The sequence below is a fragment of the Schistocerca americana genome, chromosome 1, assembly GCF_021461395.2.
Source record: "Schistocerca americana isolate TAMUIC-IGC-003095 chromosome 1, iqSchAmer2.1, whole genome shotgun sequence".
In the NCBI taxonomy this organism is placed as follows: domain Eukaryota; kingdom Metazoa; phylum Arthropoda; class Insecta; order Orthoptera; family Acrididae; genus Schistocerca; species Schistocerca americana.
The window spans coordinates 886133474-886161417 of record NC_060119.1 but is presented as its reverse complement, the minus strand read 5'-3'; the positions used below and the strand labels follow the sequence as shown (position 1 = coordinate 886161417).

Genomic DNA, 27944 nt, shown 5'->3' with positions numbered 1-27944 from the left:
CTGTTCATTCCGTTCAGCAGATCATTTAATTCTTCTTCACTTTCACTCAGGATAGCAATGTCATCAGCGAATCGTATCATTGATATCCTTTCACCTTGTATTTTAATTCCACTCCTGAACCTTTCTTTTATTTCCACCATTGCTTCCTCGATGTACAGATTGAAGAGTAGGGGCGAAAGGCTACAGCCTTGTCTTACACCCTTCTTAATACGAGCACTTCGTTCTTGATCGTCCACTCCTATTATTCCCTCTTGGTTGTTGTACATATTGTATATGACCCGTCTCTCCCTATAGCTTACCCCTACTTTTTTCAGAATCTCGAACAGTTTGCACCATTTTATACTGTCGAACGCTTTTTCCAGGTCGACAAATCCTATGAAAGTGTCTTGATTTTTCTTTAGCTTTGCTTCCATTATTAGCCGTAACGTCAGAATTGCCTCTCTCGTCCCTTTACTTTTCCTAAAGCCAAACTGATCGTTACCTAGCGCATTCTCAATTTTCTTTTCCATTCTTCTGTATATTATTCTTGTAAGCAGCTTCGATGCATGAGCTGTTAAGCTAATTGTGCGATAATTCTCGCACTTGCCAGCTCTTGCCGTCTTCGGAATTGTGTGGATGATGCTTTTCCGAAAGTCAGATGGTATATCGCCAGACTCATATATTCTACACACCAACGTGAATAGTCGTTTGTTGCCACTTCCCCCAATGATTTTAGAAATTCTGATGGAATGTTATCTATCCCTTCTGCCTTATTTGACCGTAAGTCCTCCAAAGCTCTTTTAAATTCCGATTCTAATACTGGATCCCCTATCTCTTCTAAATCGACTCCTGTTTCTTCTTCTATCACATCAGACAAATCTCCACCCTCATAGAGGCTTTCAATGTATTCTTTCCACCTATCTGCTCTCTCCTCTGCATTTAACAGTGAAACTCCCGTTGCACTGTTAATGTTACCAACGTTGCTTTTAATGTCACCAAAGGTTGGTTTGACTTTCCTGTATGCTGAGTCTGTCCTTCCGACAATCATATCTTTTTCGATGTCTTCACATTTTTCCTGAAGCCATTTCGTCTTAGCTTCCCTGCACTTCCTATTTATCTCATTCCTTAGCGACTTGTATTTCTGTATTCCTGATTTTCCCGAAACATTTTTGTACTTCCTCCTTTCATCAATCAACTGAAGTATTTCTTCTGTTACCCATGGTATCTTCGCAGCTACCTTCTTTGTACCTATGTTTTCCTTCCCAACTTCTGTGATGGCCCTTTTTAGAGATGTCCATTCCTCTTCAACTGTACTGCCTATTGCGCTATTCCTTATTGCTGTATCTATAGCGTTAGAGAACTTCAAACGTATCTCGTCATTCCTTAGTACTTCCGCATCCCACTTCTTTGCGTGTTGATTCTTCCTGACTAATGTCTTGAACTTCAGCCTACTCTTCATCACTACTATATTGTGATCTGAGTCTATGTCTGCTCCTGGGTACGCCTTACAATCCAGTATCTGATTTCGGAATCTCTGTCTGACCATGATGTAATCCAATTGAAATCTTCCCGTATCTCCCGGCCTTTTCCAAGTATACCTCCTCCTCTTGTGATTTTTGAACAGGGTATTCGCTATTACTAGCTGAAATTGTTACAGAACTCAATTAGTCTTTCTCCTCTTTCATTCCTTGTCCCAAGCCCATATTCTCCTGTAACCTTTTCTTCTACTCCTTCCCCTACAACTGCATTCCAGTCGCCCATGACTATTAGATTTTCGTCCCCCTTTACATACTGCATTACCCTTTCAATATCCTCATACACTTTCTCTATCTGTTCATCTTCAGCTTGCGACGTCGACATCTATACCTGAACTAACGTTGTCGGTGTTGGTCTGCTGTCGATTCTGATTAGAACAACCCAGTCACTGAACTGTTCACAGTAACACACCCTCTGCCCTACCTTCCTATTCATAGCGAATCCTACACCTGTTATACCATTTTCTGCTGCTGTTGATATTACCCGATACTCATCTGACCAGAAATCCTTCTCTTCCTTCCACTTCACTTCACTGACCCCTACAATATCTAGATTGAGCCTTTGCATTTCCCTTTTCAGATTTTCTAGTTTCCCTACCACGTTCAAGCTTCTGACATTCCACGCCCCGACTCGTAGAACGTTATCCTTTCGTTTATTATTCAATCTTTTTCTCATGGTAACCTCCCCCTTGGCAGTCCCCTTCCGGAGATCCGAATGGGGGACTATTCCGGAATCTTTTGCCAATGGAGAGATCATCATGACACTTCTTCAAATACAGGCCACATGTCCTGTGGATACACGTTACGTGTCTTTAATGCAGTGGTTTCCATTGCCTTCTGCTTCCTCATGTCGTTGATCATTGCTGATTCTTCCGCCTAGGACAAGAGAGTGCCCTGAACCTCTATCCGCTCCTCCGCCCTCTTTGACAAGGCCGTTGGCAGAATGAGGCTGACTTCTTATGCCGGAAGTCTTCGGCCGCCAATGCTGATTATTTATCAAAATTTAGGCTGTGGCGGGGATCAAACACGGGACCGAAGACGTTTTGATTATGAATCAAAGACGCTACCCCTAGACCACGGGTAAAAACATATACATGGAGAATAATCGTGTTTCTGTCCCACTTGCCTAGTGCGTTCCTGACGATACCTTGTCTCTGGGGAAGTCCTCGAGCCACACACATATCTGGGAACATATTCCATGTGCTGTACCTTTGTTAAGAATCTGCAGTGGGGCACCATTCCAAACGCTTTTAGGAAATTTCCGAATATGAAAACTACCTATCCATAGTTCGAGTATATCATGTGAGAAAAACGCTGAGTTGTGCAAGAGCGGAGCTTTCTGAAACCGTGCCGGCTTGTGCAGGGAAGCTTTTCTGTCCCAAGAAAAATTAATTTATTCAAAGTGAGACTATATTGAAGAGTTCTGGGGCAAATCGATGTTAAGGATATTTATTGGTTCGTAATTTTGCAGGTCCGTTTTTGCACTCTTCTTACATACAGGAGTTACCAGCGCTTTTTTTCCAGTCGCTTGGGACATTGCGCTGACGAGAGATTCCCGATAAATGAAAGTTCAGTAACGGACCAACGCCGTAGAGTACCCTTTGTTAAACGGGAATGGGATTCCATCCTGATCTGGCGACTTACTTGTCTTCAGCTTATTCAGTTCCTTCTCTACACATGGGATGCATATTACTATATTTCAAATAACTTCCGGGAATTCAGCCAGGTAACACTTTCAGCGACCGCCGATATTTCGGCGGGAGAACACCCCGCCATTTTCAAGGCAAACTGCAACGGACAGGCGGCGTACATGCAAATTTAATACCTCGGTTCTCGGACCCAAGCAGGAAAGATAACACACACACACACTGAACACTAGTGCCACCAAAGATGGCCAAAGTCAGAGCTATCGATAGTGAGACTATGAATTCGCAGGTGAGGTAGCATTGAGTCTGTCCCTCTGTTTCTTGACAAGGGAGAGAGCCGGATTCCAAACAGAGTTTAAACAGAAACCTCCATCCCTGTTAACAAGGTTGCTCGCTAATTTAATCTCAACTGCCTCCCGAATCACACTGTCCCAATAGCTGGACGTGCATGCCAATATCTCGGTGTTATTATATAACATGGGGTGACCAGTGTCCAAGCAATGTTCGACAATAGCAGATCTATTTGGCTGCTGTAATCGTGTGTGCCGTTTATGCTCAGTACATCTGTCCTCCACGGTCCTGATAGTTTGACCAATATATGCCATGCCGCAGCTACAAGGGACACGATATACACCTGCTATTGCCGAACATTGCTTGGACACTGGTCACCCCATGTTATATAATAACACCGAGATATTGGCATGCACGTCCAGCTATTGGGACAGTGTGATTCGGGAGGCAGTTGAGATTAAATTAGCGAGCAACCTTGTTAACAGGGATGGAGGTTTCTGTTTAAACTCTGTTTGGAATCCGGCTCTCTCCCTTGTCAAGAAACAGAGGGACAGACTCAATGCTACCTCACCTGCGAATTCATAGTCTCACTATCGATAGCTCTGACTTTGGCCATCTTTGGTGGCACTAGTGTTCAGTGTGTGTGTGTTATCTTTCCTGCTTGGGTCCGAGAACCGAGGTATTAAATTTGCATGTACGCCGCCTGTCCGTTGCAGTTTGCCTTGAAAATGGCGGGGTGTTCTCCCGCCGAAATATCGGCGGTCGCTGAAAGTGTTACCTGGCTGAATTCCCGGAAGTTATTTGAAAGTTGTATACGCCAGGAGAAACTCAGGTCTCACAATATTACTATATGTTCCATACGGAAGTCTGTGCGACAGTGAAACGACAGTATGTTTGTACAATCCTTCTGCATGAACGATTTCATAACGCGAGATCTCTAACTTGTGCTGTCGTTTTGTGCCAGATTGGTCGAGTGGCTGAATAAAACCATTCGACCCACTTAGCAATTTTACGTAGAATCCTAATTTTCTCTGGTTCTCGACAAGATTTTTTGCTAAGGTGTGGCGGTTGTGGTTGCTCTATGGTTCGCGCATGGAAGTTGCAGTGCGACGGTCTCATTACGCATCCTTGTAACACGTTTTCATTAGGTCGCTTTGTTGTCTGTTAGTCTGTGCGGTACAAATTTTGCAGTTGACTTTAAACTAACTTCCCAATGAGCTAGAGTCTCGAAACATTCAACATAGCACAGATAATGCAATATTAACTCGCATTTTGGTCTGGTATGTGGCAGAGTGTACTTTTTTTCTCTCTCTCTGTCCATTCGGTACATGCGGCTCAACGGTAGACGGGTTGTGTATTGGCATATGACCCTTGGCGGACTTCCTCAAAGACTGTTGAGCCTGGTCTGCCGGGGTTCCTTTGCACATGTTGCCTGCTCTTTCCTTGAAATTTGCTGCGGCCGTTTCCTGGTGTTTTATGACACACGGCGCAACCGCCCGCTCTCTGTTATGGACAACTTGCTATCATACAGCTTTCTTATATAGGTGAATATGCAATTCAGTATGGAAATATAACCTATGTTAGTTAAATAATGGCAGTCACTAGTACTGCTACATATTTCACTTATCGACGATGAGGATTAACTATCCTGATTTGATTTCTCTTTTTATTCTGGTTTTCCATCAACTTCGGGGCAGTTTTGGAAAAACAGTCGTGCAACATTGGCAGCATGACGATGGTAATGTAATAGGGGGTCTACATTCGAAATTTCCGCTTCTGCTAATGCAGCATTGACAATAGGAGTCGTACTGTAACCGCGTGATGGCCCCAGAGTAGCCTCTTTACTTATTTCAAGTAAGGAAAGAAAGCAACGAGTAACGTACAACAGAAAGACAACTTCAGAACACAAATCACTTGTTTGCTGAGTTTGTCAGTGTTATGAATGAAGTAGCACAGGCCCAACTCCTATCAGTACCAGACAGTCTAAAACTCCCTCACCTAAAATCGCCATGTTCACGTATCCACAAAATACTGGTTCTTGTTACTAATTGGCGTTTCGAAATGTATTTGCCGGCAGGAGTGGGCGAGCGGTTCTAGGCGCTTCAACTAACCTAAGGCTGGTTGAAAAGGCTCTGAGCACTATGGGACTTAACATCTGAGGTCATCAGTCCACTAGACTTAGAACTACTTAAACCTAACTAATCCAAGGACATCACACACGTCCATGCCCGAGGCAGGATTCGAACCTGCAACCGTAGCAGCAGCGCAGTTCCGGACTGGAGCACCTAGAACAGCTCGGTCACAGCGGCCGGCACAATGCAATTTAACTGCATGCATGCCCGGAGGAACTTTCTATTGTAATTCAGATTGACACAGGCACTGCAATATCGTACTCAAATATACCGGGTGATCAAAAAGTCAGTATAAATTTGAAAACTTAATAAATCACGGAATAATGTAGATAGAGAGGTAAAAATTCACACACATGCTTGAAATGACATGGGGTTTTATTAGAACAAAAAAAAACAAAAATAAAGTATTTCTAGACGCGTGCAAGATCTCTTGCGCGCGTCGTTTGGTAGTGATCGTGCGCTCAGCCGCCACTTTCGTCATGCTTGGCCTCCCAGCTCCCCAGACCTCAGTCCATGCGATTTTTGGCTTTGGGATTACCTGAAGTCGCAAGTGTATCGTGATCGACCGACATCTCTAGGGATGCTGAAAGACAACATCCGACGCCAATGCCTCAACATAACTCCGGACATGCTTTACAGTGCTGTTCACAACATTATTCCTCGACTACAGCTATTGTTGAGGAACGATGGTGGACATATTGAGCATTTCCTGTGAAGAACAGCATCTTTGCATTGTCTTACTTTGTTATGCTAATTATTGCTATTCTGATCAGATGAAGCGCCATCTGTCGGACGTTTTTTGAACGTTTGTATTTTTTTGGTTTTAATAAAACCCCATGTCATTCCAAGCATGTGTGTCAATTTGTACCTCTCTATCTACATTATTCCGTGATTTATTCAGTTTTCAAATTTATACTGACTTTTTGATCACCCAGTATATCCACTACTGTTCGTCAAAGTGATAAGACGGTGATTATCAGGCTTGGTATAGTTTCAGAATGCTGCAGGCTAGAAAGCAGCCTTGTGTCCCTCTAAATATTAAATATATTGGCCCAGACTCAGATGTGAACTAAAGAAGTAGATCTCAATCACTCGGGAATGGGGTAGCATAACGTGGGATACAGTGCTCTGATTGCCTACCTCGTCACAAATAGTTTAGCTGTCAGCTGCTGGAAATGGTACGACTGCTTCTGGCTGAGCCGATGTAAACAAAACCTTGGCCGAGAAAGTTGGCCCATTGGCAGCACACAGGACTCGCATTGGGGAGAGTGGCCGTTCAGGACTCTGTTCCGCCAAGGTTGCTAGGGAAAGAATACGGTCCGTTGCCTGCCCCATAGTTTTGATAATTCTTCATTCTGAACATTCTCCACCTGTAATTACACCATAGTCGATGAGCTGCTAAAACCTAATCTGCTTTTTTTACCACAAAATTGCTGCAGAATTACCTGCGTTGTGCCTCTAGGTGCATTCACGAGCGAACTATCATTATTACCAGTATTAATGTGACTTGGAATGGATACATCACATGCGTGGAAAATCACATGATTGTCTTCGATGTCATCTGTATGTTTAAACACAGCCTTTTTACTGGTCAGAATCTAGCTTTTCTCATTAATGGTACTTGTTAGTAGAGTTCTTTCGGAGGATGCTCTCTGTCTCAAAATTAATCCTTGCTAGACGAGTGTGAGTAGGACTTGTGCTCTAAAGGTTCCGTACAAACTTTATTGTATATACAAATAATAATAATGATAATAATAATTTCGTATGGCTCAATAGCATGGTGCAAGTCTTTCTATTACACGCCACTTCGGCGACGTTCCTCTCGGTAACAAATTATCCAACCGGGGAAAGGGAGCATATAGTTTAACACGGGCTCTCACCTCCTTCATAGGTGAAGGCTAGTTAAAAAAAGTCCATAGCCCAACCGAGATTCGATCCAGCGACTTCTCGATTTCCAGGCTTACGCTTTACCGGTATACCACCAGGCCCGATATATTTACTTCATCTATAGGTCTTGATCAGTGAGTTCGCGAATTTCGAAACATGTGACGTATGTGGCTGTATCTTTTGATTGCACTCACTTAGAAGTTTAAATTTGTTTCACCGCCAAGAGATCGTAGACCCTTAGCACATGACGCACACATCGACTTGGTATCTCTATCTGTTCCTGAAAAATAGGGGTCTTAGTACACAGACAGACAGACAGATATACAGAGAGCAGATAGACGGGCAACGAAGTGATCCTCTAAGGGTTCAATTTCCACTGGTTAAGGTACGGAACCCAAAAAATGCCACTGGAGCGCAAATCTGTGGCCGCTTCTCACAGAATTATATGTATGAGAGTGCTATGAGAGGGAGACAAGCTACGAGCGACGAAGTTGCTGTGTGATGTACAACAAATTTACAACGATCATTTAGTCGAAATGAACTACCTCTTCGCCTTTGGCGCTCCTCATATGTTAGTTCAAAAGTTATCATCCAGGAGAAATGTGTAGCCTATATTGTATACATAATAGTACTGATATTTGAGCTTTGTGTCCACGACACACGTCAACACTACACTACTGGCCATTAAAATTGCTACACCAAGAAGAAATGCAGATGATAAACGGGTATTCATTGGAAAAATATATTATACTAGAACTGACATGTGATTACATTTTCACGCAATTTGGGTGCATAGATCCTGAGAAATAAGTACCCAGAACAACCACCTCTGGCCGTAATAACGGCCTTGAAACGCATGGGCATTGAGTCAAACAGAGCTTGGATGGCGTGTACAGGTACTGCTGCCCATGCAGCTTCAACACGATAGCACAGTTCATCAAGAGTAGTGACTGGCGTATTGTTGCTCGGCCACCATTGACCAGATGTTTTCAATTGGTGAGAGATCTGGAGAATGTGCTGGCCAGGTCAGCAGTCGAACATTTTCTGTATCCAGAAAGGCCTGTACACGATCTGCAACATGTGGTCGTGCATTATCCTGCTGAAATGTAGGGTTTCGCAGGGATCGAATGAAGGGTAGAGCCACGGGTCGTAACACATCTGAAATGTAACGTCCACTGTTCAAAGTGCCGTCAATGCGAACAAGAGGGGACCGAGACGTGTAACCAATGGCACCCCATACCATCACGCCGGGTGATACGCCAGCATGGTGATGACGAATACACGCTTCCAATGTGCGCTCACCGCGATGTCGCCAAACACGGATGCGACCATCATGATGCTGTAAACAGAACCTGGATTCATCTGAAAAAATGACGTTTTGTTATTCGTGCACCCAGGTTCGTCGTTGAGTACACCATCGCAGGCGCGCCTGTCTGTGATGCAGCGTCAAGGGTAACTGCAGCCGTTCCGTACTACCCTCCTGAACCCACCGATTCCATATTCTGCTAACAGTCATTGGAACTCGACCAACGCGAGCAGCAATGTCGCGATACGATAAATCGCAATCGCGATAGGCTACAATCCGACTTTATCAAAGTCGGAAACGTTATGGTACGCATTTCTCCTCCTTACACGAGGCATCACAACAGCGTTTCACCAGGCAACGCCGGTCAACTGCTGTTTGTGTATGAGAAATCGGTTGGAAACTTTCCTCATGTCAGCACGTTGTAGGTGTCGCCACCAGCGCCAACCTTGTGTGAGTGCTCTGAAAAGCTAATCATTTGATGTCACAGCATCTTCTTCCAGTCGGTTAAATTTCTCGTCTGTAGCACGTCATCTTGGTGGTGCAGCAATTTTAATTGCCAGTAATGTAAATCTTATGATTTACGTACAACAGATGCTGTGTTAATTACAATGGTGTTTCTTTTTACTCCCCTAGTGTTTTTAGGGAGCTTACAAGGACCTTGCTTGTAATGTTGCCCAGATTAACCTACATAGATAATCATCAATACACTTAACAAAGACCTCTATAACCAAGCTCTTTGAAATCAAGCGCCTTCGAATCTAACACTTTCCATTTTACACGTCAGTGCCTAGAACTACTACTCCTATTCTCCCGTCCTCCTCCCATTTTTTTCGGGAGATGGTTGATGTTTTACCGCATATCCACTATTTTCTATTTTAGTTTTATAAGCATGTAACAAAGCAGCAACAACAGCAAAAGCAGGTTTGATGCGTTCGTGTCGGCAGGTGACCCGCAGCCGCCGCCAGTGGAGGCTGGCAAGCTGCGACTCTACTCCATGCTGTACTGCCCGTACGCACAGCGGGCGCGGCTCGTCCTGGCTGCCAAGGGCGTCCCCTTCGAAATGGTGGACATCAACCTGAAGAACAAGCCGGAGTGGTACAGCAAAGTGCATCCGGAGGCAAAAGTGCCAGCCCTAGAGATGGGTGGCGGCGAGGTGGTCGTCGAGTCCCTCGACATATCGGACTACCTGGACCAGAAGTTCCCAGAACCACCCCTGTGGTCTACTGACCAGGATAAGAACCTTCACCACAAGCAGCTACTGGAGACTTTCGGGAAGGTTTGTCCAGTATTTAAATGTGCTATCTACAATATTATCATAACATATTCTCATTTTTTGGTATTTTATTGAACTGCAGTGATCTATCATAAAGAAAGAAAGGAACAAGAATATATATTTCTGGCTTACAGTCATGTCTTAAAACACACGTATAAGAAACAAAAGTAGGCTGAAATATGTTTACCAATAATTTTTGTTTATTTTTTGAGCTTGAACAATTGCTTGCAGTATTCTTGTCATTTTATTTACTAAGTTTTTCGTAAATTATATCCCACTATTGCTACGAGGGCGGCCGAATTTTACGACGAAGGAATTTCCAAGCTCGTCCATCGCTACGATAAGTGTCTTAATTTAAATGGCCACTATGTAGAAAAGTAGTATTTAAGTGTGGCTTTCATCTGTATATAATAAAAAAAATTTCCAACGCTTTACTTATTTTTAATTCCAAAACGTAATGTACTTTGTCGATAGCCCTCGTATTTTCTTCCGAGCGAGTTTTATTAAGGTAATTTCTTGGGTCAAGCCACTTGTTATTGTTCCGAAATTCAACACATGCCAAAGATAATGTTTAATTTCTGAGCTCATAACATGATATCGTCCTTCGTTTTTGAGATATTCTTCACCTGAAGAAAATTGTAATATCGGTCCCTAGTTCGTTTAATATTATGAAAATTACATCTCAGTCGACGTATATACTTCGTAGCACTTACGTAGCTTTCAGTAAACGCTTTGAAGGACCCAGCGGTCATTACATGACCTTCAGCCTACTTCGTTATACAACATTCGCTTTAATAAAAGTAACATACGAAATGAAGCTTCCAATGAATAGACGAGAAGCAACTCTGCGGTTATTCTTAGACTTTAGTAAAGCCTATGACAATGCCGGCTTCGATATTTTATTTGTCAAACTTAGCAGCATAAATTGCTCTCCAAATGCAGTGGCATAATTTTGCTCGTACGTATACATGATCTCGCTAACATTTCATCGTGCCCGGCTCCATTGCTGAGAAAGACCTTACAGGATAACATCGCTGTGTTAAGTCTCATAGTGCTCAGAGCCATTTGATAACATCGCGAAAATCGATAGTTTAAATTATAAGCGTTTTACAGCTTTCTTTTTCGCGTCAAAAAGGAAGAGTTTTTTTATGTATTGGTAGGGCATGGAGATAAGCGAATGCTTGACTATAATGGAGACAGATATTATCAGGCGTCCACCACGATTCGGTAATAAGTTATTCCCATTGTAAGTCAGTGATGTCACCAGTGCAGTCCTATTGTACATTTGTTGACAAATTAGTTATTTCTAAGCGCATAACCAATACAGTTGAAGATAGATATCGAGAATTTCGATATTTACCCGTGTACACTATTAAATAGGGCAATGTATAAGGTTAAAGCTCAATCCGTCCAAAAGCCAAGCTGTCCTGATTGGTCATTCTAGAGTCATTAGGCCCAAATATCTTGAATCCGTACCAATTTTAAATGGGACCAATACCAGTTTCACTCCATTGGCAAAAAGTCCAGGTGCGTTAATAGACTAAAAGCTACCGTGGACTGAGTATATATCTGCAGTATGGAAGCATGCAGTCAAGCATTCGCTTATCTCCATACCCTACCAATACATAAAAACCTCTTCCTTTTTGACGTGGAAAAGGAAGCTGTACAACGCTTATAATTCTAACTATCCATTATAGCGATGTTATCCTGTAAGGTCTTTCTCAGCAAACTTTTGGAACTTGCGACAAACGGCTGCGTTCGATACGTCTGTGAAATACGACTCTTTCATCATATTTCACCATATTACGCACAGCTATTCTAGCTACGTGCAGACAAGAACAGGGATTTCCATACACTCTGCCTCTGTACCGTCTTATCTACGTATACAGTCTCTCATATCTCTCCTCGATCTTAACACTCTAGTCAGTACAACACAGTAGAAGCACTCATTCCTATTAGAGCACAATCTCATCTGACCCACTCCGTTGCAGTACACACTCACTTTATCGAAGTCCTCCTCACTAGAAGCAACCCCACTCTGGAATGATCCTATTATATTAGAAAACTGAATAACAGACCCAGATTCAAAAGGCAACTAACGACACATTTAAATTGCAGTAGTTTAAAAGAAAACGACTTTTGCACACCGCAAATTAAGTTTTTTATTTAGCTTTTACACGTAGACGCGTTTCACCTTATAAATAAGGCGTCGTCAGTGGACGTCCTGCATTAGTACACGATTTTTTTGCTCGCATATGTGGATTATAGATATAAAACGGTTCATTGAAGATTTTATGATAAGATAGAAATGGAATTACAGATCAGTGTGTAACTCATTATTTACAAGACAAGTAGCTTTCTCTCGTGTAGCAACCTGGGTGAAAGCTTCCGGTTTTCTTTATGGTCATTCTGTTTTTAAAATACAGCAGTGTAACTGCAGTTTCTGTGTCTACAGTGTCATTCCTTACTGTAAGCATTTTAACTTACTCGGCTTTTGCTTTCAATTGTTTTTTGTTTGACGATATGCGTGTTGATGTAAGCTGTGTATGTGTGTGTGTGTGTGTGTGTGTGTGTGTGTGTGTACTCTTTATTTTTTTCTTCTGTTCCTATTGCGTCTGCCTTATCTGTTTTCTCCTGGAGGCCTTGAAACTTTTTCCTTTTGCTTGAATTTTTCTCGTATTTCTTCCTTCGTTATTCTTATTTCCCTCAGGTCTGCTTTGACCCATGTCATTGTTGTTTTTGAGTTTCTGCCAGAAAGTTAAAAATACATTTTGTTACTCTCTTTTCATCTTGCCATTTTGGTGTCCATAGAACACAGTTCTTCTCTTCCACATGGTGTTTGCTATTGGTTCCATGTTTTCATAAATTTATTTATTACTTCTAAATTTCCATTTTCCATTCTCGTATTTTGCTCCCAAGACTTTTTTGATTACTTTTCTTCCTTTCTTCTCTATTACACCTAACAGTGTAGCTGTATTTAACGAAAGGCATTCTGAACTATGAAGGCGTGACAGTGTTGTATTAACTGTACCGCAGTTTTCCATCTATAGAAATAGGCTTCTTGCTATACACGTCTTTTGTTTCCTTGGCCTTGCTAAGTTAGCTTCTTTGTATATAGTAATTGATTTCATTATTTCACCTAGATATTTAAATTTTGTAGTCTTTTTTATTCTTCCGTAATCAATTTTCACGTGTTTTCGCGCCTCCTTCGCATCTGTCATGTACTCCGTATTTTCGAAAGATATACGTAGACATGTCTTGAAGCTGTCTCTTGCAGGATTTTTTCCGTATTGTTGCATCTTCCATAGATTCAGCTAAGATGGCAAGATCGTCTGCAAAAGCCAAAGCCCAATCTGTTATATTGAATGGACCTATCTTTTTCCGTGGATACCGAGTTAATTTTAGCTTCGATGCCGGCACAGGGAATACTGGAAGTGGATGGTTTACCCTTGCTATTATTCGATGTGAGAAGTCAGAAATTAGATTATCCCCTTTTCTTCCAAGGGTGATTTTTTAAATTTCATCTTCTCCTGTTCTTTTTCTCCATTCTCTGTTTACCTTTTCTAGTGCACAACTGAGCGGAAGGGCGGATAGGTAATCTCCTTGTCTTGCCACAGTTTCGATTTCAAAAGCCTTGGAGGTTTCACCTAATAATTTAATTTGGTATATTGTATTGTAAGTGTGTTTATTATGAATGCAGCTTATTTGTTGTCAGCACCCAACTCCTTTTAAGGTGTTGAATAATGTTTCCCCATGAACCGAATCATATGCTTCTTTGAAACGTACAAATGTTATGTACATGCTTTTGGACCTCGTTCTTCTACATCTAATGGTAAGTTTCACATCGTTTTACACAGGATTGTTCTGTCCTAAAGCCTCCTTGGTGCTCTCACCCGTTGGCTTTCCGGCCTGTTTTGCAATTCTTTTGAAAGAATTTTTTAAGTCACTGGAAGGAAAGAAGTTCCTTTATAGTTGTCGCGGTCGCGGTCAGTTTTATCACCTTCTTTTTGGCTGGGCGAGTTAATGGTCTCTAATGTTCTGGTGAATCTTCTGTTTCCCAGACTTTTAAAAATATTTCATGTAGCTATCTGACAGTTTTAGTAGCTGCCATTTTCCGTATTTCAGCTGTTACTGAATCTTCCCTGGGTGGCTTGTCATTCTCCATCCTTGCTGGGAGATTCTGAGTCTCTTTTAATCCATCCTCAAATTTCTTTCTATAAATTTTGTTCCAGGTACCTCACAGTTTAACAGCCTCTTAAAATAGCTTGCTAATATTTCACAGTTTTCTTGGTTGTTTAGGGCTAATTTTCCATCTTTATTTTTGAAGCATAAGTTAGGTGGTTGATAAGCTTGTAGGCTTGGTTTAAAAGTTTTATAGAAGTTCGAGGAATGATTGCTTTGGTAGTCTTCCTCAGTTAGAGACAGATGGTTGCTTTGAAACTTCCTTTCACCACCCTCAGCGTTTTGATGTTTCACACTTTTGTTGTTTGAAGATGATAAACTCTTCATTTCTCTTGGCGCAGTACCATTTCTGCTGGGCTTGTTTTCTAAGTAGTAATGCTGTTTCACATTCTTCATTCCACCTTCTGCATTTTTTGTCTTTTGAGTGGCGCTATTTCAAGGGCTGTTTGGACAAATTTTGGTTTAGTCTCCTCCCGATCTTTTGAATCTATATTTATCCATTCCTGAAATTCTTGTTTTTTTTTCTTTTCCAAAACGTCACTATCAGTTTTATAAATCCTTTGCCCTTCTCTTCGAATCTTTAATTGCAGAAAAAATGCTGTTTCTATTGTAATTAAACAGTGATCTATTTCTGTATTAGCACCATTTCTAACTTTGATGTTAGTGATTTCTTTGTCATTTCAAGGATATAGCTACATGGTCGATCTGAAATGATCCTATGTTTGTATAAGATGATTTACAAGTTTTTCGTTTCCTCGGCAGTTCCTTAAAATTTGAGGACATTAATTTAAGGTTGAAGCCTCTTCATTTTACTGTTAGCCTTCCCCATTTTTTTTTTTTTTTCATGCTCGCCAACACTTGTCTTGAACTTTCTTTCTTTTGCAATCTGAACATTGAAGTCCCCTAGTAAAATTTTGAGATTCTTTAATGGAACCTTTGGTAGTTTATATTCCATAACTTCCAGAAAAGTTTCAACTTTTCCTGGGTTCCTTTTATTGTTCTCATTTACTGATGCATGACCGTTATTAAGGTTAATAAGGTTAATTAAGGTGTAAAACTTATTTGCAGATCTCAGAGTAAGAACTGAGAGGCTTGGGGAATGAAAATATATTACAGAGTTTACTGGTGTTCTGTTTACTATGAATCCTGTTCCTAGATGTGGAATAACTTTTCCTATTGTATTTTCGCTTTTTTTCCTCTGAGAGATTTATAATCCTCGGGTTCAATAATGTCTTCGTCAGTGTATCAGTATTCTGAAGAGCCAAAAGTTGTATGTGGGATTAGCCAAATACTTTAGTTAGTTCTTTTAGTTATCCTGTGGTTTGTAGTCTATCCTCGATGTTATTCGATATGTAAATTGAACAAGAAGTAATGGAAGCAAAAGAAAAATCGTGAATAGGAATTAATGTTCAGGGAGAAGAAATAAAAACCTTGAAGTTTGCCGATGTCATTGTAACTCTGTCAGAGACAGCAAAGGACTTGGGAGAGCAGTTGAAAGGAATGGAGAGCATCTTGAAAGGACAATGTAAGGTAAACATCAATTAAAGCAAAACAAGGATAATGGAATGTAGTCAAATTAAATCAAGTGATGCAAAGGGAATCATATTAGGTAATGAGAAACTTAAAGTAGTAGATGAGTTTTGCTGTTTGGGCACCAAAATATCTGATGATGGTCAAAGTAGAGAGGATGTAAAATGTAGATTGACAATGGCAAAAAAAGCATTTATGAAGAAAAAAAATTGTTTCCATCGACTATAGATTTAAGTTTTATGTAGTCTTTTCTGAAGGTATTGGCTTGAAGTGTAGACACGTATAGAAGTGAAACACGGACGATAAAAAGTTTAGATAAAAACAGAATAGAAGCTTTCGAAATGTGGTGCTACATAAGAACACTGAAGATTAGATAGGTTGATCACATAACTAACGAGGAAGTACTGATTACAACTGGAGACAAAAGGAATCTGTGGCAGAAAGTGATTACAAGAAAGCATTGGTTGACAGGACACATTCTGAGACATCAAGGGATCAACTGTTTAGTATCGGACGGAAGTATGGGGGGTAAAAATCGTAGAGAGAGACCGAGATGAATACAGTAAGCAGATTCAGAAGGGTGTAGGTTGCAGAGGTTACTAGGAGATGAAGAGGCTCGCACAGAAAAGAGTTTTATGGAGAGCTGCATCAAACCAGTCTTCGGGCTGGAGACCACAACAACAACAACAACAACAATTTCCCTGTTTTCAACAGTGAATTATGTTTAGTTTGCCAAAGAAGTATTTCGTTACATGTAGGGCTTCCAGCACATTGTGGGTCCTTCGCCTTGCTTGTTACTCTGGGCGCCCCAGAATCCGACAGTCGGGTTTCACTGCTTTGTGTCAAGAAGGATTTGCTTTGTAGGTCGGAGTTTTCTGAGATAGTACTACTTGTAGAAATTTCCGTCATGCATAAGGTATTTGATAATCTCGCTGAGGAAGTGATGAACGCCATTTCATATTTGAAACCGAGATTAGAGTCCCAGAGTTTTATTTAAGTCTGCCCGCGCACAGGTAGAGACACTGAACAAAGGGCGCCTGATGTGGGAACAGATCCATTTGCATTTTAATTCATAGCTTTTATATTACCCCTAAAAGCAGGGATGCCTCTTCCACCAGTCCCACCACACTGACGATCTTCATCTCCGTCTCCACCGCCATCGAGGTCTTCACTGTTACCCTGGTCAAGGGCCCTCACGAAGTAATATGAAACCAGACCAGGTGAACCACGGCTTTTATAAAGAGGTGTTTCTCTCCGCTTATCTCATCCGTGCTTGGGACTGGCTATAGCGGAGTTTCTTTTCATTTTATTCTTTGTTTTTTGTTATTATTATTTCGTTTCCATTTTCATTTATATAATTACAAGAGAAATGGGATTTGTGATCACCTATCGGAGTTTCTGTCTTTTATACGATCAGTCAGTGTAAACAGTGAGTGCTTACTCATATTCACTTGGTCATATAGTACTAGCTTCTTTGCAGGCTTTGTTTTCTATTCCTGCATGTCATAACTTTCTTGTAAGTTAGGCGGTGCTTTCATTATTTATTTTAACTATTTTCACGTCTTTCTCTCTTTTACTAGGTTTCCGTTCGTCTTCTCTGAAATGTTCTGCAAAAGTTAAGTAGCTCATCCCATATTTCCATACTCTAGTATGTTCTTTATACTGGGTGTCAAATGTTCCGCTGGTTTGTCCCATATACCTTCCATCATATGTGTTGCATTTTAATTGGTATATTCCTGCTTCCTGATAGATGTCTGTGCTTTTGTTATTTTTGGATTTTACTTGTACTGAATTGTTTGTTTTGAGAGCTATATTTATGCCTTATATTTTGAAAATGTTTGTTTTTATGTGTGAGTTTTTGGTTGTATGTCTTCGTCTTCCATTTTGAATCTTCTTCTTTGTTTTCATGTATTCTTTGTGTCGTTGTTCTGTCACTGTGTGTGCTTGTTTGTGTGGTGTTTTGTTGTGATGTTGTTTGTGGCTGTGTATGCATTGCATTTATTGACTGTGTTTGATGTTTAATTTTTTTAATGAATATGTATCCACTGATCGCAACTATTTGTGTGACGTCTAGTACTTTCTACTAGCTTTCTGTGCTGAGAGGTACTTTGTTGAGTCACTATCTCAGTGCTGATTGTTTCTGTGAGTATGTATATTTTGAGGTCTGATGTATGATTGTGTCAGTTATTATAGATTTATGGTAAATTTCACAGCTATGCTCTTTGTTTTCTTTTTTAATGGTTATATCGAAGACGTTTATTTGGTTATCATTTACTTTATCCATCGCGAATTTTACATTTTTGTGTAATGTGTATTTCTAAAGATATTTTTATCTTAGCCTGAATCTGTTTGAGGGATCTGATTTTAACTTCTTTAGATATTGTTATGGAAATGAACGCTTGCCCTTTGTCAATGTACCATTGTTTGTCTGTAAGAACAACTATGTTTCCGTTGCCTACTTTAGAAATAATGCTGGTTTCATATTGGAGTTTCTCCCTGAATTTTTTGAGTGTTATGATTCTACTTTTTTTGTTTTTGTGATCCTGTTTTTTTCATGCCCAATGTAATTTTATGCATTTCTTATTTAAAAAATTCTCTTGTTAGACAAGTGTTCAAATTCCTATTTCTGCTTTTCTGAAATTAGTTCTGCTCACGTATACATTGCTGCATCTTACACATATTTTGATGTATTCATCTGATAATTGACTGATACCCTTCAGGGTTTGTTCTGTGATGTTTATTGCTTCTGCTACTGGTACATGAGAGCATATATTTTCTATGCCAAAAGAGAGAAGTGTAGCTGCGTCAGGGATTCTTATATATTTTGTGAGTTGTATTAACTGTGAGATGTTCCTTATATTTCTGATATACTGTTTTTGTAAGTTTCAAACCATAATTTCAACAGATGTCCTGCAAGTCTGTACATGGGAGCTTTCTTAAAGTTCACAATGGTTCTTAATAGGATATTTCGTTTATGTGAAGTAAATTCATAACAAGCAACAATTGGTTTTCAGTTGTATAATAACTGACAAAGAGTAAAGGTGGCACTCACAATACTCTAGCCGTGCCAGCAAAAGGTTCAAATTCGTTCTGTAACTATTACAATGATTGTTAATGTATATGCGTTCCAGTGTTCAACATATTATTCTCTCTGTGTTCCCGGCATTGTCATAGGATGTACTCAAACAGAACCACCATTGGACGTTTTAGTCAAGAAAATACAATTTTACGGTAAATCATATGGTGTCAGTGATACAATAGCGTAATTGTAGGTGTTGCACCTGATCATGAGCTCTACACAGTTGCACTTTTCGAAAATCCTAGATGTTGTGATGAGAATCATTATCTGGTAACGATGGATGTGTTTGTGCTAATTCAGCACAAATTGGTGCCATGTTCAGCAGAAACACACAAGAATCTCCAGTGAACTCAGATCAACATATATACGATTCATCAGCAAGCCTGAGACTTACTCTAAATTCAGGAGCCATAAGCGGAAGTGATGCCATGATTAGATTACCTGACATCTGCGAATGAGCATTGACAATATCTCCAACCATGTTGTACTTCGTAGAGTTAAGATAAAAGCACTACAGGTTACTGATAGTCACCACGTTAGATGACTATTCCTATCACACTCGACAGTACTGGGAGTAATAGCGGTTACCATATGGCAGCTGATCATCATTGCCCCACTCAGTAGTTTCTGAGGATTGTGACATTCACCAGATCAACTGACCAACATTTTAAAAATGACAGTCACCATATGTCAAGTGACCATCACTGCCTCACCATATAATGTCTTGGATAATGGTAGTCACACAATCAACTGACCAACATTGTTCTCCCACAGCATTATAAGCAGAAGGTGGCAAATGCTTCGTATTGCACAATGAAGTTAATAGTCTAGCATGTACGCATTATAATATTTGGGTGTCTTTGAAAAGCTGTTGGGAAGCATAGCAACCCTTGTTTATTATCTACTTGAATGTGTTTTAGTACTGTTTAGTATTCTATGTCATCAGAGTGTCACGTAGTTGCGACAGCATAACTACCACATCTGAATGTCCCAAGACTGCACAATTGCACAATTAGACTAGCTGGTCGGATACAGACTCAAAATTCGGTCACGTTAACATTCTGTCACTTACTATAACGGTCTCACACATGAGTATGCAGCATCCCAGTTTCCTTAACTCTGATCATTGACGTACCCACTGATGGTGCGTTCTGGCAGTACATATATGAAACGAGTGAGAGAGCACTGCAAGTTCCTGCTGCTAACAAGGAGAGTATACCATTCATTTGTCACATATTATTACGAGCTTCAAACAGGAGCGACTTCAGTAATGGATAGGAACTGTGGTTGCTGTGGACAGATGTGAGCTGAGTTGTTGACCCTTCACTCACAGCTCCAGGCTGTGTTGGCTTCTGTCACACAGCTTGCGGCTGCTGCCAAAGGGCATCACTGTGGGGGGTTAGACACGTGAATACGAGGGACATTGAAAGGGTTCCATGTGTCTGCCGATCGGTTCACTGCCGTGGCCAACCCAGGTACTGCCTGCACTGAGGTTGACCCCTTACCCATGGTCAAGTGGGAGACCATTCCAAAGTCTGGCTGGCAGCAAAAGACTTTCCAAGTGGCCAGTCGTAGGGACTCCCCAATTCGTTTCACCAACAGGTTTCAGGCATTACCTGTGCCTGTGAAGTGTCTGAGCCAGGTGCAGTCATCCACCCTGTTTCAGAGGAAGCTCCTTTACCTGCAACATCTGGGCATTCACAGAGGGTGGGTTTGCTGGTAGTTGGGAGCTCCAAAGTTAGGTGCATAATGGAGCCCCTTAGAAACATCGCTGCCAAGGAGGGGAAGGCAGCCAGTGTGCAGAGTCATTCCAGATGTGGAAAGGGTGCTTCCGGATGCTACGAAGAGTACAGGGTGCTGCCAACTGCAGGTGGTGGCCCATGTCGGTACCAATGACGTGTGTCCCTTTGGATTTGAGGAGATTCTCTCTGTTTTCGGACGGTTAACAGAAATGGTATTATTTGTTTATTAAACAATACTACACATTGATCTTGCCAAAAGCCGAAAAGCGATTCTTCTTAGTGTTTTAGCTCTCAGGGGCACTCTGGGGTGCTCTCTGGGTTACTCTGGGGCTTTCTGTGGGTCACTCTGGGATTCTCTGTAGGCCTATTTGTTATCTTCTTAATTGTCTGATTTATTTTAAATAGTTTAGTTTTTGTTTTTATTTAAATGTTTTTATTATATCGTTTACTATAAAGTTGCGAAGCATCCTTATTTATCTCGTGAGATTTTTTTTTTAAAAGTCTACTTCAAATTCTTATCAATTAGATGTATAAATTCCATACACCCCAACATCAAATTCACTATGGAGACTGAAACGGAGGGGAAATTACCTTTCCTTGACGTCTTGGTCAAGAGAAGGGCTGACGGCACCCTAGGTCATGGGGTGTATCGGAAGACTACGCACACTAATCTGTATTTGCACGCAGACAGCTGCCACCACCCTTCACAGAGGAGTGGGGTACTTAAAACTCTTGTACATAGGGCGCGCACTATCTCTGACGCAGAAAGTCTACCGAGGAATTGGAACATCTGAGAACTGTATTTGGAAAAACTGGGTACTCAGAGTGGCAGATTCAACGTGCTCTCCGCCCAACCACTGCAGCACAACCTGTTGAGATGGATGAAGTCACGAGGGAGGAGGTAGGCACTGCATTTATTCCATACACAGGCGCACTCTCGGGGAAAATCGCCCGCATTCTGAAGAGACACCGGATCGGAACTGTGTTTTGTCCTCCAAATAAAACTCGTGCACTGGTGGGGAGCGCCAAAGATGATCTCGGTTTGAGGAAGGCCGGCGTGTACCAGATTCCGTGTCAATGTGGCAAGTCGTATATTGGTCAGACGATGCGTACCGTCGAGGATCGATGCCGTGAACACCAGAGGCACACTCTACTGATGTATCCGAGCAAGTCGGCGGTCGCTGAACATTGTTTGTCGGAAAATCACGCCATGGAGTATGACCGCACGAGGATTCTGGTACAGACGTCGAGATACTGGGACAGCGTTGTTAGAGAGGCCATCGAAATTCGCACCAATGACGACCTCATAAACTGTGACTGTGGCTATAATCTTAGCAAGGCTTGGGAACCAGCGATCGGGTTGATCAAGAGTAAATCGAGCAAACGTATAGTTGTGACGACCACGGCGGACAGAGCCATCACATCGACGTCATCTCAGACGCCGTCGCAATCTGTTCCACCGCGCGACCGAGGCGCGGGGCGCGGACGGCGGAGGGAGCGCGCCGCGGGCGGAGGGTATTTAAATCGGCCGCCGCCGCGACCGAACCCAGTTCCCTCTGAGCAGCCATAGCGTACGGATCTCCGTGCCGGCACGTTCACAGGAGCTCAGTCCGTCAGTTCACCTGATGATGGCGACATGTATGATCGCCGAAATATTGTGCCCGTTGGACACTATAGACAGGCAGCATACCCGTGGATATTTTGACTGCCAGTCTTGCTTGCGAGATTAAGGCGGAGCTCGCCATCTGCAGCATGGTTGACAGAACCGACTGTGGCCCTTTGGTGCAGAGCCGACTGGAGGGTCTGAATCAGAGGCTCAGGTGGTTCTGTGACCGTGTAGGCTGCAGATTCCTTGACTTGTGCCATCGGGTGGTGGGTTTCCGGGTTCCGCTTAATAGGTCAGGAGTCCACTACACAAAGGAAGCGGCTGCATGGGTAGCGGTGGCTGTGTGGAAGGGACTGAGCGGTTTTTTTAGGCTAGAGGGTCTCAGGAAATCACTGAAAGGGTATCCGTATAAAAGGGGGCAGATAAAACACTGTAAGGTAGTTGTAGAAACGATCGGTATTGTGGTTGTAAATTGTCGTACCTGTGTTGAGAAAGAACCAGAGCTCCAAGCCCTAATAGAAAGCACCGAAGCTCAAATAGTTATAGGTACGGAAAGCTGGTTAAAGCCAGAAATAAGTTCAACCGAAAGTTTTTCAGACGACCCAAAAGCGTTAAGAAAGGATAGATTAAATACAGTTGGTGGTGGAGGATTTATTGCTGTCGGAAGTAGTTTACCATGTAGTGAAATTGAAGTAGATAGTTCCTGCAAAATAGTATGAGTAGAGGTTATACTTGACAATCGGATTAAACTATCAATTGGATCGTTTTACCACCCCCCGACTCAGAAGATATAGTCCCTGAACAGTTCAAAGAAAACCGTCTCATATCAAATAGGGATCCTACTCATAAAAATATAGTCGGTGGTGACTTCAATCTGCCGTCGATGTGTTGGAAAAATTATATGTTTAATGCCGGCGGCATAAACGTCATCCGAAATTGTACTGAATGCTTTCTCAGAAAATTATTTTGAACAATTACTTCATGAACCCACTCGAAGTGTAAATGGTTGCGAAAGCAGACTTGACCTCTTAGCAACAAATAATCCGGGACAAATAGGAAGTATCTTGACGAATACATGGATTAGCGACCACAAGCCATTTGCTGCTAGGCTGAATACCGTAACACCTACAGCCATAGAAAAGAAACGCAAAGTACAGCTATTTTAAAAAAGCTGATAAAAATGCTCTTAACGCAGTTTTAAGAGACAGTCTCCACTCCTTCCGATCTGATCACGTCAGCGTAGAAAAGATGTGGAATGATTTCAAAGATATAGTATCGACGGCAGTTGAGAGATATATACCACATAAATTAATAAGTGACGGTATTGATCCCCCATGGTGCACAAAACTGGACAGATCGCTGTTGCAAAAGTAAAGAAGAAAGGATGCCACATTTAAAAGAAAGCAAAATCCCCAAGATTCACAAAGTTTTGCAGAAGTTCGAATTATAGCGCGTACTTCAATGTGAGATGCTTTTAATAATTTCCACAACAAAACACTTTCTCGGGATGTGGCAGAAAACCCAAAGAGATTCTGGTCATACATAAAGCGCACCAGTGGCGAGAGACAATCAATATCTTCACTCCGCGATAACAACGATGAAGTCACTGATGACAGTGTCACTAAAGCAGAGTTATTAAACACAGTTTCAAGAACTCCTTCAGCAAAGAAGACCAAATAAATATTCTTAAATTCCAATCAAGAACAACTGCCAAGATTAGAAACATGGAAGTAGATATCCTCGGTGTAGCAAAGCAGCTTGAATCACTTAATAAAGGCAAGGCCTCCGGTCAGGATGGTATACCAGTCAGGTATGCTGATACAATAGCTCCATATTTAGCAATTATGTACAACCGCTCGCTCCGTACCTAAAGACCGGGAATTTGCTCAAGTTACACCAATACTCAAAAAGGGAACTAGGAGAAATCCGCTAAATTACAGGCCCATGTCATTAACGTCGATTTGCAGTAGGGTTTTGGAACATATACTGTGTTCGGACATTATGAAGTACCTAGAAGAAAACGATTTATTGACACATAGTCAGCACGGATTCAGAAAATACCATTCTTGTGGAACACACCTAGCTCTTTATACTCGTAATGAGTGTTATCGACAAGGGACGTCAAACTGATTCCATATTTTTAGATTTCCAGAAGGCTTTCGACACCGTTCCTCACAAGCGTCTTCTAACCAAACTGCGTGCCTATGGAATGTCGCGTCAGCTGTCAGAAAGGTCACAGTTCGTAGTAATAGACGGAAAGTCATCGAGTAAAACAGAAGTAATATTCAGCGTCCCCCAAGGAAGTTTTGTAAGCCCTCTGTTGTTCCTGATCTACACTAACGACATAGGAGACAATCTGAGTAGCCCTATTGGGCTGTTTGCAGATGGTGCTCTCTTTTACCGTCATGTGAAGTCATCAGATGACCAAAACGTATTGCAAAATGATTTAGATACGATATCTGCTTGGTGCGAAGAGTGGCAGGTGACCATGAATAAGGAAAATTATCAAGTTATTCACATGAGTACTTAGGGAAATCCTCTAAATTTCGATTACGCGATAAGGCTGTAAATATAACTAAATACTTAGGGATCACAATTACAAATAACCTAAATTGGATTGCATACAACACTCGCCGTTTAATCCAACAATTCCTTGAAATAGAAGCGGAACCGATAAGACTGAATCAGAAGAAACTACGGAAGAATACATCCACCTTCGAGACGCAATCATAAATGACGGAAACATTGACGACATTGGAACAATGGTAATCTTACTCTCATCACACGTAGGAAGTCCGAGACACGCACGAATGCACTGTAAAGAGCCCACGATCTAAATAAGAAAATATGGACGATCTGACCGTTTCATAACATTCATCAATCAAAGAACAAATAAGACACGGACAAGGTCCAATGGTACGACATAATAGTCCGAGTTTTTCATTAAAAACCAAAGAGATTTATTTAAGTGGTCACAAAATACCAAATCTTTGGAACCGTTAGATGCTGAATGTAGGCAATCGAATGCCAAAAACGAGAACTACCTCACTCACTCAATCTCATATGAGCACACGACAGAATTTATCCCATGAATATCGACAATATCATCCAAGCTGAATTTCCCAATCCATGAGAAGATCCGGAACCGTACGACATAGTAGTGAGAAACATAATTCATGGACCAAGCGAGAAATTAAAATCCAATTCGTTATGTATGAGAGATGTAGAAACAAAAGAAAAAAAGACATATTTGGGCGACACACAAACCGAAATGATAGCTATCCCAAACAGTGGCTTCACAGCAAAAATACAAATACGAGACAGTGACGAACTGCAAATAGTTAATCAATCTGTAGTACCATTAACACCACTTTTCAAAATGTTACAAGCACACATTCACGTAGACTACTGCAATGCAGTGAAATCCATCAAATACCGGTACGTCTATAAATATGTGAACAAAGACAGTGACAGGCCAATATTTCATATGGACAAAGACAGCGAACAACAAAATAGAAACGACGAGATCCTCACGTAATAAATGGGAAGAGAAGCAGCGTGGTGGAGTTTCGGTTTTCACATTCACGAATGCTGTGCAACATCTAGCAGTACATTTGGAGAATGAGCAGAGTGTTTAGTTCACAAAATATATCGCCACAAATCTTGCAAGCGAACCACTTCAGAACACAACATTAACAGCTTTTTATCAGTTGTACCAAACAGGTCAATTCGCGAAAAGATTGCTATATGGCCACGTCCCTACCTATTATACCTGGACCGCAACAAGAAAAATTTTTCACCGACAGAAACAAGTAATTCCAGTAGAGGATCGTTCAGGAATCATGAAAATTGGCGTTCTAGGCCGAGTATGCACCGTACAAATAAACAGCGCCAAATGCTTCATTCTATCTCCGGATGTTGTTAGACGAAACACGGGAACCAACAAGCTTCATAGATCTCAAGAGTGTCGACGGTTATCTATGCCAGACGTACAGAGAAGCAGGCCAACGCTTAGGACTACTGCAAAACGACAACCACTGGGAATTACGAATCCTCACTCACAGTCTCAGCTGAACAAATGACTGCCGCGCAGGATTAGCTGAGCGGTCTTAGGCCCTGCAGTCATGGACTGTGCGGCTGGTACCGGCGGAGGTTAGAGTCCTCCCTCGGGCATGGGTGTGTGTGTTTGTCCTTAGGGTAATTTAGGTTAAGTAGTGTGTAAGCTTAGGGACTGATGACCTTAGAAGTTAAGTCCCATAAGATTTCAGACACATTTGAACAAATGACTTATTCGACATAATTTTAACAACAGGTAACCCAGCGAATCCAAACAGCTGAGAGATTTATTCAAAGAGAGTATGAGTGATGACACACTGTACCAAATTCGACAAGCTCATTCTGAACTGATAATCGAATTCAACGATGACATCTTTGAAAGAAACACTCATTCGCCTAGAAGATCAATAAACAAAAAGAACTTAAGTATAACTTGGAAATTACAAAGGGAAAAAAAGCTACATCATCAACGAACTACTTCAGTACATTCTCCACAACAAAGCACTCCTCCATGACAATCAAAAGGAAATTTAGAACGTTATCATGAGCCGGATTGACAACACTGGGGGAAATATTTTATTGGACGCACCCGCAGGCAGCGGGAAAACGTTTCTAATAAATCTATTGCTAGCGGAAATACGTACTAAACAACGCATTGCACTTGCAATGGCATTATCCGACATTGCTGCTAAAACGCTTCTGGAAGGAAGGCGAACTGTCCATTCCGGCCTAAAACTACCGTTGATACAGCCGAAGAACTATTCCCGGTATGTAAAATCTCAAGAGCATCTGGAAGTGGTGAACTTCTGAAGCATGCTAAAATTATCGCCGGGGACAAATGCACAATGGCATATAGAAAAATACTCGAAGCCATCGACAGAACATTACAGGACTTGCGAGGAAACTGAAGTGATGGGAGGAGCTCAACGCGTACTCCCAGGACATTTTCAACAAACACTTCCAGTTATCTTCAAGTCAACACCAGCAGACTAGATTTATGCACGCTTAAAAAGTCACATCTCTGGTCACACGTACAAATACTGTGTCTAACGAAAAAATTGAGAATTTAACTATCGAAAGACGAAACAACTGCAAATTTTCCTCAACAACTATTACAAAAAGGCGAAGCACAATCCTACTGATCAGACGACCGCCTCATTAAATTCAACGGAGATTTCCATTACATAGACACTGCTGAAAACGAACTCATCGACCAAATTCATCCGAACATTGTTCACAACTGTGCCAATCCAGACTGCCTATTTGAAAGGGAAATTTTGGCAACTAAAAAGAATATCGCCGACGATATGAACTTTAACATTCAAAAGAAAATTCTCAGTGGAGACAGAACAGACAAATCTATCGATACTATGGTAAACGTCGAAGAAAATGTGACTTACATGCAGAATTTCTAAACTCTTTGTAAGTACCAGGTATGGCTTTTCATTGTCTTCGACTTAAAATTGTATCTCCGACCATACTAACGAGAAATCTCAACTCACGAAAGCTACGTAATGAAATAAGGACGATCGTTAAAAAGCTGTCGCATAACATAATCGAAACCGAACTTATGACTGGAAAGTACAAAGGGCACACAATATTTATACCCAGAATACCACTGATTTTACAGAACTGCCTTTCCAATTTAAAAGACTGCAATTTCCAATCAAATTAACCTACAGTTTTACTATTAACAAAGC

General features: G+C 41.4%; 1 protein-coding gene across 1 annotated transcript in view; it reads left to right on the top strand.

Annotated features, from left to right (window-relative positions):
- Positions 1 to 27944, top strand: part of LOC124594932 (glutathione S-transferase omega-1-like) — a 102682-nt gene that overhangs the window by 33648 nt on the left and 41090 nt on the right. Inside the window, exon 2 of the mRNA XM_047133435.1 lies at positions 9721 to 10052. Within this exon, the coding sequence (XP_046989391.1) occupies positions 9721 to 10052 (332 nt within the window). The remainder of the gene's footprint in view (positions 1 to 9720; positions 10053 to 27944) is intronic.